Source organism: Centruroides sculpturatus, unplaced genomic scaffold (assembly GCF_000671375.1).
Source record: "Centruroides sculpturatus isolate CEXI.00-Female unplaced genomic scaffold, Cexi_2.0 scaffold320, whole genome shotgun sequence".
Lineage (NCBI taxonomy): Eukaryota > Metazoa > Arthropoda > Arachnida > Scorpiones > Buthidae > Centruroides > Centruroides sculpturatus.
In genome coordinates, this window is record NW_019384745.1 from 181,504 (window position 1) to 195,799 (window position 14,296).

The 14,296-nt window shown below is 28.5% G+C and overlaps 2 protein-coding genes across 6 annotated transcripts in view; one reads left to right on the forward strand and one right to left on the reverse strand.

Moving 5' to 3' along the window:
• Nucleotides 1-10,768, forward strand: part of LOC111628438 (protein shisa-2 homolog) — a 71,250-nt gene extending 60,482 nt beyond the window's left edge. For 3 of the 5 annotated variants that reach the window (XM_023372224.1, XM_023372221.1, XM_023372223.1), the window contains 4 exons: nt 1,076-1,200; nt 1,448-1,681; nt 3,161-3,311; nt 9,746-10,768. In XM_023372224.1, the coding sequence (XP_023227992.1) occupies nt 1,076-1,200; nt 1,448-1,681; nt 3,161-3,311; nt 9,746-9,896 (661 nt within the window). In that variant the 3' untranslated portion in view covers nt 9,897-10,768. Of the gene's footprint in view, nt 1-1,075; nt 1,201-1,447; nt 1,682-3,160; nt 3,317-9,745 lie in introns of all 5 variants that reach the window. The other 2 variants (XM_023372225.1, XM_023372222.1) reach the window with 2 other exon arrangements.
• A 2,083-nt stretch (nt 10,769-12,851) lies between these two features.
• Nucleotides 12,852-14,296, reverse strand: part of LOC111628448 (trichohyalin-like) — a 75,086-nt gene continuing 73,641 nt past the window's right edge. The window contains exon 13 of the mRNA XM_023372245.1: nt 12,852-14,255. Coding sequence (XP_023228013.1) covers nt 14,190-14,255 — 66 coding nt within the window. The 3' untranslated portion in view covers nt 12,852-14,189. The remainder of the gene's footprint in view (nt 14,256-14,296) is intronic.

Consider the following 14,296-nt stretch of genomic DNA (forward strand, 5'->3'; position numbering starts at 1 on the left):
AAGATATAGCCAAAGATTGCAGCGCCACAGCACTACCGAAAATTTAAATTTGCCGACTGGAATTCTTTCCGATAACCAACTTTCGGATAAACGACGCTCTACTGTATATATGTAATTTCCAATTTGGAAAGTTTGTACTTGTACCGAGCGTTCTTTTATGGGTCCTTTATTAAAATAAAAGTAATTTATATATAAATTTACCTTAATAAATTATATATTTTTATAATTTCAGTATCATTTCAAAAACCGTGCAGCTCGTTACGTGTCAATCGAATTACATTAAAATTTCAAATTAGACTAAGTACGATAGCAAATTACAGTTTTCGCTGGTGGCTTTCGGTTAATAAAATTTAATTTTGTGTAAAATATCTTAAACTTTACTTAAATTATCCGCTTTCTATAAGAATCCCTTTTAATGCGAGAAGTTTAGTGCAAATACAAGTAATAAATTGTCTACACCCAGTCGATAATTGGAAGAATCGCCATTTCCCGTCTGACTAATACGGGGCTAACTGTATTAGTCATCGACTTGTATCGCAGCCAATAATTTATTTAAGTCAATTGAACTTATATATTAATGTGTTCTAAATATGGTATTTTGCTCGAGGCCAGTATACATGAAAAGGAATTTTAAATAAATAATAATTACAGTATCCTTTAATTCCCTGCCATTTAATTAAATTGTCTTTTTTGAGCCAACTCTGTGAAAACCAAGAGAATTTACACTACAGGAATTTTGGGCATTCCTATACTGTGAATTCGTTTCTATATTTATTATTATTGTATAAAATAGGCATCTTCAAACTAGACTTTATTTACTTTTTCAGAAACAATGCAAATTGCATTAATTTATCTTTCCATAAACAAAATTATAATGCATTCTTGTACTATTGGGTGAATTTTAATGTAGTAAAGATTGGAGAAAACCATCAGAAAGGGACACCACATGATTAAGATGTAGAAGTATCATAACGTTCAAATACATTGGATCTCCGAAAGAGTTAAATTATAAATAAAAAATGATTATTTTCCGTTGAAATTAAAGCATTTTATAAGTTGTGCGTATGATTTTCAGCCAGACTGTTTTATTGGGCATTGTGTTGGGAGTCTTGTTGGCCGTGGTGCTGGTCACGCTGGTGTCCTGTTTGGTCTGTCGACGCTGCCTTCACTTCGGACGTCGTCGACCGGCGGTTAACGGAGGTATGTGGTATTTTTTTCTCTCCCTGTAACTTCCTAATATATATTTATAAGTAACTTTAACCAATGTTTTTCCTTCTTCTTTGAAATATTCCATTACTTTTGCTAATATCATGATTAACGAGTGAAGGTAATATCTTGTGAGAGACATTAAATCAAGTAATGTCTCGAAACCGATATTGGTAAAGACTACAGACAATGATTTAAATAAAACGCCTTGGTAAAATACTCAAAGAGTTTAACATTTCAGGTCCATTGTATAGAATGCACTGCAGCAGCACGGCCAGTGGTGTGGCCAACATGTACTCCTTTTCAGGACAGAACAGTGCCGTGACGACACCGATAGACACCAGTGAACCACATGTACTAGTCAATCTAGACTGTCACCATCCCAACATCTCCAATCAGTTACCCGTGTTCGGCACGACGGCGGCTGACGCGTCTCATTTGGAAAGTATGATGAATATTGTTTCAATTATCCAAGGTGTGTTGTAATTTCTTTCAGATAACGTATGCTGGAATTTTGAATCCAGACATATGTTAGTCTGAAGGATTGCAACAGATTCATATCTTTTTATTGTAAAATTTTAAAAGTAATATGGAGTAATGTATAAAATGTTCTCAAAATTCTTTCTAAATCATCATCATTTAAATGTCTACTTGAAAGAAATTTTAAGCATTAAACAACTTGCTTTGGGCTAAAATTAAGTTAATTTAATAATAAATCTGCCTTGTAGATAAGGTTAGTTATTAAAAATAACCTGTAAAGATTTAACCGCAGCCCAATTTTATTATACAGGGTATATTAAAGTATAATGCTTTAGCCCACTCTGGAGACAAGAGATAAATATCTCTATATAGAATTTTGTCAATTGACCTTATCTTGACACAGGAAAACTATGGACAGAATTTCAAAAATAGATAAATTTTTTCTCTGTTAGTGATCTGCTATAATGACGACCACTGTTGCAGTAGCAGGATCAAGTAACAGTAGTTGCACCACAGTCATTGAGAGAGAGACGGTCTAGCGCAGGCATGACCAACATACGGCCTGCGATTAATCTTTCAATATTAGCTACTCAAGTCAGAATAGATTGGTGAAAAATTCTAACATCTAAGAAAAAAAAGGTCAACAACTCTCTGTCCAGTTAGAATTAACCCTCCATTACAAATCTCTTAAGTACAGCGTAGAATGTTGATAAAGCACAATAATGTGAAAAATGTATCTGTAATCTCTATGTACAATTTAGTCTCTACAGGGTGACACCACAATGAGATCTCGCACCACCTCAAAATCTTCCTAGGTCATCCTCTGGTTCGGCCCGTGAAAAAAGTTTTCTTTCCAATTTGGCCTGGGGCAAAAACTGTTGGTCACCCCTGGTCTAGCATGTTTGAAAAGACCAACTGATTGCCCTTTTCTTGCCAAATGTCTGCTCGTTCACTGATTCCACCTTGTAACTTTTGGTTTCGTGGCTATTGAAGAGCAAGGTTTACAAGCAGGTGGAGTTGTGGATTTATCAGAATGAACAAGTGAGTTGAAAGGAAAGACAGTCTTGTTATCCTCAGCATGTTGCTAATGTAACTCAAGTAGCATAAAGCACATTTAACAATATCTTTGATGCTGCTGCAACAGTGGTACAGTACCTGTAGAGGCCCTTAGAGTGACAAAAATGGTTACATTTTTCATAGTTGTCCATAATTTTCTCATGTTGAGATAAAATTTTAAAGGTGCATTTAACATTTATCAATCTTTAACAGTTTTGTCTCCAGAGTGGTCTAAAGTGTAATACTTTATAGATACCCTGTATATTGCAAGTCATTGTATGCACTAAATTAGGATTATTTTACATCATTTATACATGTTAAAAAATCTGTCATCATATTATATAGACTAAATTTCTATAAAATTCTTATTGTTTTTCTGATTTTAGTTGTATTATATTAATTATGCATCCTGTATTAGGTAATCCTCACGGAGCAAGACACATGTTTTATCATTCTATTGTGCCGCAAGAACCGCCTCCACCGTACCAGATGAATAACCCAGTCTCTTCGGGATATAATGAGCAAGAACCTTCAAATGCTGCATCTATCTCTAATCCGTCCATTACTAGGTAAAGTATGTGTTAATTTTTTTTACATACAAGAATTTTTGAAGTAATTTATATTTTTATATTAAATAGAAGACTTGTAAATCATTATGATTAGTAAGTAGTAAATATTCTCTTAAAGAAAATCTGAAATGACCATTTTGTTTAATGTAAATTATAAGTTATGATGGTATATGTTAAAAACAAAATTCGGTAGAGTTGCTATAATCTGACATGTCAGTCCAGTGAACTGAATGTATCATATTAATCATGATTGTTGCTAATGAGGTTGGCAAAACAGTCACAAATAATTAGAGACTGACAGCATACATTAAAAATTTCATGTGTGCTATCCTGCAGAGTGTCAGTTTACCAGATGTGATGAACTGTAGAGACTCTACTACACTTAAATAACTGCGATTCTTGATCTAATTTTATTCAAAATCTGCTATGTCATTGATCTTAGTACAACAGAGCCTTACATATATATTTATATATACGGTGTAAATTTGGCACCATATACCAATGTATATGGTGCCAAACTTCACAATTTGTATAACTGCTAATTGAGAAAACAAAACATTTTAATGGAGTCAAAAACATTTCTTAAATTCTTCAGTTTGGATGGAATCAAAACATTTCTTTAAATTATAAATAATAAACTTTCCAAAGCCTGATATGTTTGATACTTGACCAAATGATCGCAGTAATTATTGCCCAATTAATTACGGCAATCATTTGAGATTTCTTAAGTTTTTGGTTCTTTTGATTAGCAGTTATACAGATTATGACATGCATTTTTTTTCACTCAGCTTTACTTGTCAAAATACAGCATTAAATGTGATTGTGTATGATTAAACAGAATGCATTTCATACAAAATTTCATTTTATTGAACTTCAAAGTTTTGGCCGCCTAAGTTGATGACAAACCATTTTAATGAATTTCATGATGAACTCAGGATATTTTTCTTCTAATTTTCAATTAGAGATTCAGACTATGTACAAAAAATTATTTAATTTTTGAGTCTATCAATTCATCCTTTTTCATACACCATAGAAGTAGCCTTTACATTGGTTTGAATGTAAAGGCTATGTAAAGGCTACTTCAAACCAATGTAAAGGCTACTTCTATGGTGTATGAAAAAGGATGAATTGATAGACTCAAAAATTAAATAATTTTTTGTACATAGTCTGAATCTCTAATTGAAAATTAGAAGAAAAATATCCTGAGTTCATCATGAAATTGTAACTGTATGCAAATCAAAGATAACTCGTATCCACCACTAGAGGGCTTGAACCTGATACAGATGGTATAAAACTTGGCAGTTGGTGAGAAGATTTACTTAATTTTTAATTAATGTTAAGGCGTCAGATACCTAAAATGAAAGGCTGACGTCTGATCGTTTTTAATTGTAAATTTTTACCTATTGTTATATGTTTTTATGAAGTGATTTCTTCAAACCAATGTAAAGGCTACTTCTATGGTGTATGAAAAAGGATGAATTGATAGACCCCATTTTAATGAAGTTTTAGGGGATGGTCCACTCCCATCCTCTCCACCCTGAAACTCAATAAACATATAATAATTAAGTCCCATATTTTATTGATTTATTTTCTCTCCCTAATCTTGTAAAAATATTAAAATTGTAATGCATTTTATTGGTCATTTTTCAAAAAATAAAAGCTCAATTTTTTTGTTTTTAAGAAATAGTTATATTGAGCTGTAGAGTTGGTACACAAATCTTCCAACACTTTTATGAAAACTCAATGAATATTTATTAATAATGGTAAACAAAAGCACGCTTACAGACTTATAACCTATGGTTAACAGCTAAGTGTAATTATATTATAGCTGTGCTTTAATGACCTTTTTCCTGTAGTTTTTATTATTGTATTAATAATAATAAATAACAGAAATTACATACAAAATTAAGATACTGAATATTTGACAGAGTAAAATTATTCTACAAACAGATGATTTTGTTAAGATATAAGAATTATTCAAGTAATGGGTTAAATTTCTTAAAAACTTTAGAAAATGCAAATAACTATAGAAGTTATCAATGAAATAGCTAATTTTTTTAAAAATGTTATTCCATGTGCTACTTGGAATATCTTCAAAATAAATTTTTCAGTCTATAAACTTTAGATACTTTCTGCACAAAAGCCATAGAAGGATAAGCATGGCAAATTGACCCCAGACAGATACTTTTGGGCCAACTTTCATCCCTTCATCTGTCTGTGGTCAATTCACCATGCTTATCCTTCTATGGCCTTTTGAAATTATATAAAACAATTTCTAAAATATATTTTGGATATTTAAAAATTATTACAGTAGACCCCCCCCATAACACTGTTGATAATTCTGTTTTATATGAATTCCATGTTGTACAAGTCCTAAGTGACTCGTACAACATGGAATTCATATAAAACAGAATTATCAACAGTATTATAGGGGGTCTACTGTATTTATCTATAAACTTCTTTAATATCAGTTTCTTTATATTTTAGAAGAATATTCATTACTTACACTTATTTAAACTTGAGATAAAAAATAACTTAACAAATGTTTTAAAACATTTGATGCCAATGGCCCTTTGGAATGTCCTACATTGTCTCACCCAAAATGCTGAGGATGCTCACATCCTCAAAATTCGATTATGTTATTGCTAAGAAAATTCTTATAAACATAAAAATAAGATTGTTTTTATTGTTTATCAAATACAGTACTTACGTGATAGGTGGGACCGAATGATAACTGCATAAGTCGAATTCGCGTAAGTTGGGGTATAATTTCACAATTTGTGTAAAATCCAAGTTGGATGTATGTAAGCTAATAAATGTTCTCATTAATCTTATCTCATCTTTTGATTCATTCACGGTTACAAGAAATCACCACATAGTCTCTCAAGTCTCTGTAGATATAACAAACACAAAATAAATTATAGCTATGCGTCGATTCTGCTCGACACGTCTGAACATGTAAGCCGAACAATAGTGTAGTGGGAGTGAGTAATCAAGAGTTGTGTGGCGCTCAAACAAAAGATGAATTGACAAGATTTGAAAATCGCATAACTCCGAGTTTGCGTAAGTCGGGGGTAGCGTAAGTCGAGGTATTACTGTACTTCAAAATCTATTCATTGCATTCTTCTTTTCTTTTTTTTCTGCATATTGGTAGGGAAGTCTGTTTTTTTGATACAAACATTGAATATATTACAAAGGTAAAACTGAACTATTGTAATGGAGTTCTTTCTGAATTCTTTACTTCATATTGAAAATAAAAATTATTCTATTGTTTTTCTAATAACACTATATTTATAAAAATATTTAATTTATACAGAAATTAAAACAAATAATATAACAAATTTTTCTCTTCATTTAACAACAACAACAACCAAGATTAAAGTCACTATATTTGGGAGTAACATTTAGATAAGTTCTAATATATAGTAATATTTTTAGATTAATGAAATATTCCTTTTTAGATTCATTTTTTCCAGTAAAAATGTTGCAATGATAAAAGTAATCACTAACTGGAATAATATATGAAGATATCTATTGTTTTGATAATCAAATTTGCAGTAGTTCTTCAAAGATATAAACAGAGGGAATTTAATGTGTAAAACATGTGATAGTTATCAAATTATTACTAGTTTATAGTAATGAAGACATAACATTATAAAATTTTCTCAACCAAACATGGTCCTTAACTTCCCCTTCCTTGTTTTCTGGAGGAAAAACTAAGACATTTCTTAAAACATTGTCATAATTTAACTTAAAAATTGCCAAATATAACTGAAACACACACAAATTTTTCAATTGTGATCTGATGAGTCAAACATAAATACCACAGACAACTCAATTACAAGAATTAAGATAAAATGTTACTAATAATCATATGGTTTAACACAGAATTTTATTTGATAACATCAGTAAAAGTGCACAAATTAAAGAAATCGTAGGTGACAAAAAACTTTGGACACTTTTAGCAATGACAGAAAATACCTCTGGCACTACTTGTGTGGCGCTCAAACAAAAGATGAATTGACAAGATTTGAAAATCGCATAACTCCGAGTTTGCGTAAGTCGGGGTAGCGTAAGTCGAGGTATTACTGTACTTCAAAATCTATTCATCGCATTCTTTTCTTCTTTTCTTTTTTTTCTGCATATTGGTAGGGAAGTCTGTTTTTTTGATACAAACATTGAATATATTGAATATATTAATTAGTAATTTTAGCAGTTGAATGAAAATTTAAAATTATATGCCAAGGATGACCAAACCTTATCATAATAAGAGCCATACATAGTCTATCTAATAGTCTATATTATTGTACAAAAATTAAACATTTATGTACAATAATATAATATAATATAGGCATAAATAGCAATATTCATTAGGTGTAAATTAGTAAAAGAAATGGTATCTGGAAAGCAATAAGCTGTAATATTTCAGAAATAATCATAAACTTTCTTGAAGAGAGAGAGTTCTTGCAGCTACAAAGCTAAAAATTGACAGATCAACAATTTTGATATTAAAAAGTGCAACAAAACTGGTAGCATTGACCCAGGATGATTGAAAGCTGCTACAATTTTTCAATCATGTTCTTGTGTAAAATTATCAAAGAAAACTGGTAAGCATCCCATACAGAATTGATAATTGAATAGAATGCAGCCAGTAGTAAACAACTTACTAAAGAGACTTATCAAGTTTCACGTGATAAGATAATAGTGCATTTATGTCAGCATGAGAATAGAATGTTTGTGTCAACATGTGATTTTTCTTTTACTGCTAAGAAAAATTCCTGTTAACTAAGCCTCAAATGAAAACTTACATGAAGTGAGGAAACAAGGTTTAAAATTGAGTGCAATAGTAGTGGAACAGGACTGTTTCCAGCAATAAAGCATAGTTGGAGGTTTTTGCATTGGGAGCAACAAAAAAACGTGATCCAAAGAAAGTATAATTCTTTTATCTTGTGTTTTAATCATATAACAAAGTTCCCAGAAATTATGGTACTATAGAGTTGCATGTCTTTAAGATCTTGGCACTCTGCAAACCAGAAAAAACATCAGCAGATCTTTTGGCAGTTTTTTCATGTATGGAAGAAAGCTTTCTTAAAACAGGGCATGGCTTGCAAATCACATTATTAATATGTTGTGTTGACTATCTAATAGTCTATATTTTTTTCCATTGAAAATCTATGGAGAAAGATCAACAGACTGTGACTGCTTATGTCAAAAAATCCAGGAAGTCTAGGATGGAATTACTCAACATGAGTTTGTCATGCTTCTATTAATACAATGTGTGAATGCAGTAATATAGGCAAAACGCAATGTAACTAAATACTAATCAGCAGTGTCAAAAGTTTTTTTTTTGGTCACTTATGCTTCACTTAAAGTATTTATTTCTTTAAAAATGCAAATTCTTGCATTAATTTTTTTGTGTTATTTGTTAATTAAGGTCATGATTTAATATACAACAATTTTGTAAACAATTTTATTGCTTTGTTTTTTATTTTACTATGTTTAAACTCAAGAAGTCTTGAGGTATTTTTTTGTTTTGTTTATAATATATCAACACTAGCCAGTGATTAACAGAATCGGTATAACATTCAACATTCTAAAATTATTAAATAATAATAATTTTTTAAATTTTATCAACTCTCTTCTTAATAAATTCAGCACTATATATTTATAGATTTATCTGTGATCTTACTACTCATATTACACAAATAAATCAAAAAGTATTAAGTGCTTTGTAATTTTAGCAGTTGAATGAAAATTTAAAATTATATGCCAAGGATGACCAAACCTTATCATAATAAGAGCCATACACTGCCTATTGGAAATAAATGAGAGCCACATCATCTATTTATAGTATTTTAACTATAGAAAAGTGATTAACTATATATTATATGTATCATAGTAAATACCACTATTTAATGATTGAAGGAGTAACATATCATAAAGTTGGGTCAGGTAGGGGTACATTCATAAAATTAGAATTAAGTTTCAGTTAAGCTTTCAGTTGTATATTTAAAATTAAGTTGCAAGTTATGCTTTATGACCTTTGTGTATATTACATTATGTAATACACATAAAAGTTTTGTAAGTTTTCTGGCTATGTAGTATATACCAAGGTTATAAAAAGAAATTAGGAGCCACAATAAGGGTCTAGAAAAGCTGCATTGCAGCTTTTCTAGACCCTTATTGTGGCTCCTAATTTCTAGACCCTTATTGTGGTGGCCAAACTGTGGCTTGCTAAGCCACAGTTTGGCTACCACTGTTTATATACAGTGCTTTAATGAATATTAAAATTATTATATTTCAGCTCTATCAAACAAGCAAACTAATGAAATTCATAAAATATACTAGTCATTTTCTATTAAATTTTATTTTAAGAAAATTGCTTGTAAATATAAAATCAATTGAGTAAAATCTTTTCTAAATTACTTTTTCAGCTTTACCCAAAATAGACTTCGCCCAGTCGCTTGTCCTCGATCGCCAGAAGCAGTAGTTTCACTTCCCTCTTCCCATTCGTCTACAAATACCACTACTCAATGTAATTCAACAATGACAAGGAATACAATATATTGGTCAACAAAATTCTAAAATGATGTATAAATGGACTTAAAGGAGAAGTGCCTGATATATTTAAATTCTCAATCATTAACTGTTCATATCATTTTTAAATAGAAATGTAATTCATATTTCAGTAGATCGCTAAAGAAGAAAACAATCTGTATTAACTGTGATGCCGAAAATATCAGTGCTGTTTTATACAAATAAATAAGAAATTTCATGCTAGTCATATCTCATAAGACAGATGAAGTCATTACAGGTATCTATTTTTAGTATAAAATTCATAATTCCCTAAAAAGTGCCAAAATTTCAGGATTATCATCAATGTTAACTACATAATGAGTGTTGCAAAAGCCTTTCTTCTAAAGGTAATAACTTCTGTAGAAATGGTGATATATCTGTATATTAAATGGATCTGTTATCAGCAGCAAAAATGGTTTTGGACTTTATTTTTTTGAAGGTAGCAATTAACCAGGCATAAAATAAATCTCATTCCAAATATCAATAAGTAATCTACTTTTTATCTTCTAAGAATAGTTCAATTCCAGTTTTAAGTATTGTAAATTGTTCTTTCTGTCTCTAGCCAACATAAGAATTATGTTTTTAAACAGCAGCTGATATTAATAGTGCAAAACAACATTCCAGACTGTATCAGTTCTGTTGTCTGTTGAAATAGATGTAATACTCATTTCTAGGCAAGTTATATAAAAATAATTCTCCTAAAAACACACTAATCTAATTTGAGGTTGAGTAGTCAAGTAGTTTGACATTACCTAATTTAGTAGACAGATACATATCCATTTCTCTAGAAGTTATTTCATTAATGAATGTTAAAAATTCATGAAAAGCTAAGTCAATTAAGATCTTATTTATATAATATGCATTCTTCATCATTAATAAAGTCTCATATATAGTAATAAAATTTTTGTTTAATTGCCTTGTGAATAATTTATGAATGGTTTATTCAATAAAAGTTCTTTCCTTTTAAATTAATGTTTTTGTATTCAAACAAATAAGAATACTTTGAAAGGATAGATTTTTCTTATTTTTCAAGTTTATTTTTATTATTATTTGCTTAAGAGTATTAAAATTTTATTTTTGACATGTTGAAAACTTTTTGATGCCTTTGATCATCTTCATTAAAATAATAGCTAGAGTGCAAATCACAAATTATAATTTATTTATAACAGCATTCATATAGATTTTTTTTAAATATTATTTTTACAAACTTGGTAAGGATTAAATTCAAATTTTGATGTTCTGTTGGTCTACAGGAATTGATTAAAATTTATTTAATTTTGAACATTTAGAGGTCTTTTTTTAAGAATTTATATATTAAGGTAAGAGATTCAATTAAATCTAGATATTAAAATTTAATATAACGTTCTTAATAACTTTTAATTCTCTAAAAATTAAGTATCATTATACTCATGCTTTACTTTCATAATTATTATTTTGTTTTAATTTTTTCAATGTTGATTTAAAAACTACATTGAAACTGTTGCTAAATATTAAACACACATTATCAAATCTTAAGTTTTTCTCATTGATATTTACAATTTATATACAGAATTTTCCTTTAATTTGAAATACACATTGTATTTAATACTTTTACTTAAAAGTTTAATTTATTCATGCTCTGAAATCTAAAATATGTAATATCAAATCCAGAGCATGGCAGTGAATTATACAAATATTTATAATAATAATAATTAAATTATGAACAGTTTTTCTTTCTTAATCTTCACATGATGATTATATATAAGAATATTCCTTTAACTAATTTTGTAAAATATTGACATTCTTTTTCAAAAATTCACTAAGTTTGTGAGAAGTTTTATAGTTACTTTATACTGATAACAACATGTACTGTACATGGTATGTCTAATAAGTCTTATTTTGTTGTTTTCATTCTAACATTCAATGAAGATACATAGGAATTACTTTTATTGGTCTTCAAAGTACTCTCCATGAGACAAGCCATTGTTCAATTGCTGTTTGATGCTACCTATTTATTACACAAAGTGTGCTTGAATGACTGAAGTAGAAGCCCACTTGTAACCATGCATATTCCACACTAAAAGGTGCTTCTAGACATGTCTTTGGATGTATGCATTGCATTCAAGATATTCCACCACTGAACATTTTAGACACACCACATATATTTTAGCTATTTCTTGCTTTTAATATAAGAAGCATTCAGCTGCTTATTACTAATATTTTTACTGATATAATATTTTTACTGATTTAAAGATGTTTGATTTGTAATGAAGCTTACAGAATAGAATTTAAAAATATCTATATTTTAAGTATAATTGATGATGATTACTATAATTTAATTAATAATCTGAGTAATTATAGTCATTGATATTTTTTCAAAACTGTATAAAATTGTATTAGTTAAATTTCATTGATTACTATAAACCATCAGATCAATTTAATCAAAATGAATTTCTAGTATTATAAAATATACTAGGAAATTCAAGTTTTAATAAAATTTAGGTGAAAAAAAGACTTGATAGAATAATATATTGTTTAACAATGGTTATTATTGGAGACTTAAATTGCTCTTCATAATTATTAGAATCAAAGAACAATATTTTTTCTCAAGACTAGTTTGAAACTATATGTACAAGATATTACTACAAATTTATTTTTTGCCCTATGACTTTCACTAAATTTGATATTGCTAATATTCTCAATTTTAACTATAAACTTTGGCATTTTACTCATCCAACTCTTGACGAGTAAAAAAAACACATTATTATTTTTTTTTGCATAAATATTTTCTTTGTTATCACAACAGGTTTACTAATGGAAGCATAGATAAAATAGACAAGCAAATCAGAAACTTTCTATGTTGTAAAATCCTGAAAAGGAAAATAATTACTCTACAAACAGAATTTGATTGATCAAAAAAAAATTAAAACAGACACCTATTCATTTAAGATGGACACTATAGAGCTGAAAGTTTTATAGAATTTTTATCAAAACAGGTTTTTAATGCAATAAACAGTACAAGTACTATTAACAAAAGCACCACATATTAGATGATAAATGTAAAAGATATAAGTGACTAGTATATATTAATTTCTAGTCCTTTTCAAAATTTTTTTCCAAAGAGAATTATTGAAATTAGAAAATATTTGTCATCCATAAATTTAATATTTATACAGTTAAAATTAATTTTTCTTTCTTACAATACATATGATAAACCAATTTAAAGATATCTTCAAAACCATTGTATAGTAAATATTAAAAAATTCAATAGAAACTGGTTGGAGATTAACGGACTATTTATGTACAAAAACAATATTAAAAATGTTTATTTTCAGGATGTCAACACACTCTGTTAGAGCAGAAATTTAAATTCATTTATTTTTTCTGAATATTAGTTATCTTAGAAAACAAATTTCCTAATAATTTTAAAAGACATTAAATGGTACATACAAAGTTTTAGCAGTCTTCTTGCAGAAACTTTGTGCAATGTTAACCAAATTCTAACTTCAATAAATAATAAACATCAACAGAATTACACACACTATCATATTTTAAATGTTTGCAATTCTTTTGAATTATAACTAATACATTATGTTATTAAACTGAAACAGATAGTTGAAATTTTGTTTGAAAGTATATACAAATTATGTAGTTTAAAAGTATTTTGCAAAATATTTGTCCTAATTCACGGTTTTTAGAATTTTACCATATCAATGGTTTAAATTGTGAAAATGACTTGATTTTATGGTAAAAAATTTTCTATTCAGTATAATAATGATGAAACAACTTTTTAATTATATGTATCATTAACTATAAACAACTTTAATAGGAATAATTTAAAATGACAATATTTTATACATGAATAATGAATTCTATAACGCAGAAGAGATAACCTTGATTCTTACCTGGAAATTTCATTTTTTTTCTATAATAATCTTAAGCTTTTTCTGTATAAATAGTTCAATTTTCTAATACAATATAATACAAATTTTTTTCTAAACATAAAATTCTTAAAATATGTGTATATATTTGGTTTCTACAAGCAAACATTTATATACATGAAATTAATTCTAACAAAAAGTGCTCCATTTGACACATTATGGAAGGTGTGTGTATATTTATATATATATATATCACAGTCTTATAACTACTTACTTTGACATGTCTCCAAAGTTTGAATATGTATTTTATCACAGAACATTCCATTTGTAAAAACACTAGATTAGAGAATATTGAAATGATGATTAATGATATATAAGTTTCAAACATTTAACAAAAAATGAAACAAAGTAAGATGTTTTTATCTTGAAGTTTATTCAAGCATCAAGATGATTCAGAAGTAGGATGAAGTAACAAATTCTCCAATTCTTGTTGTTTTAAAAGTAAACCCTGAAATAAAAATGATGAGATACAATTTATAAAATATTACA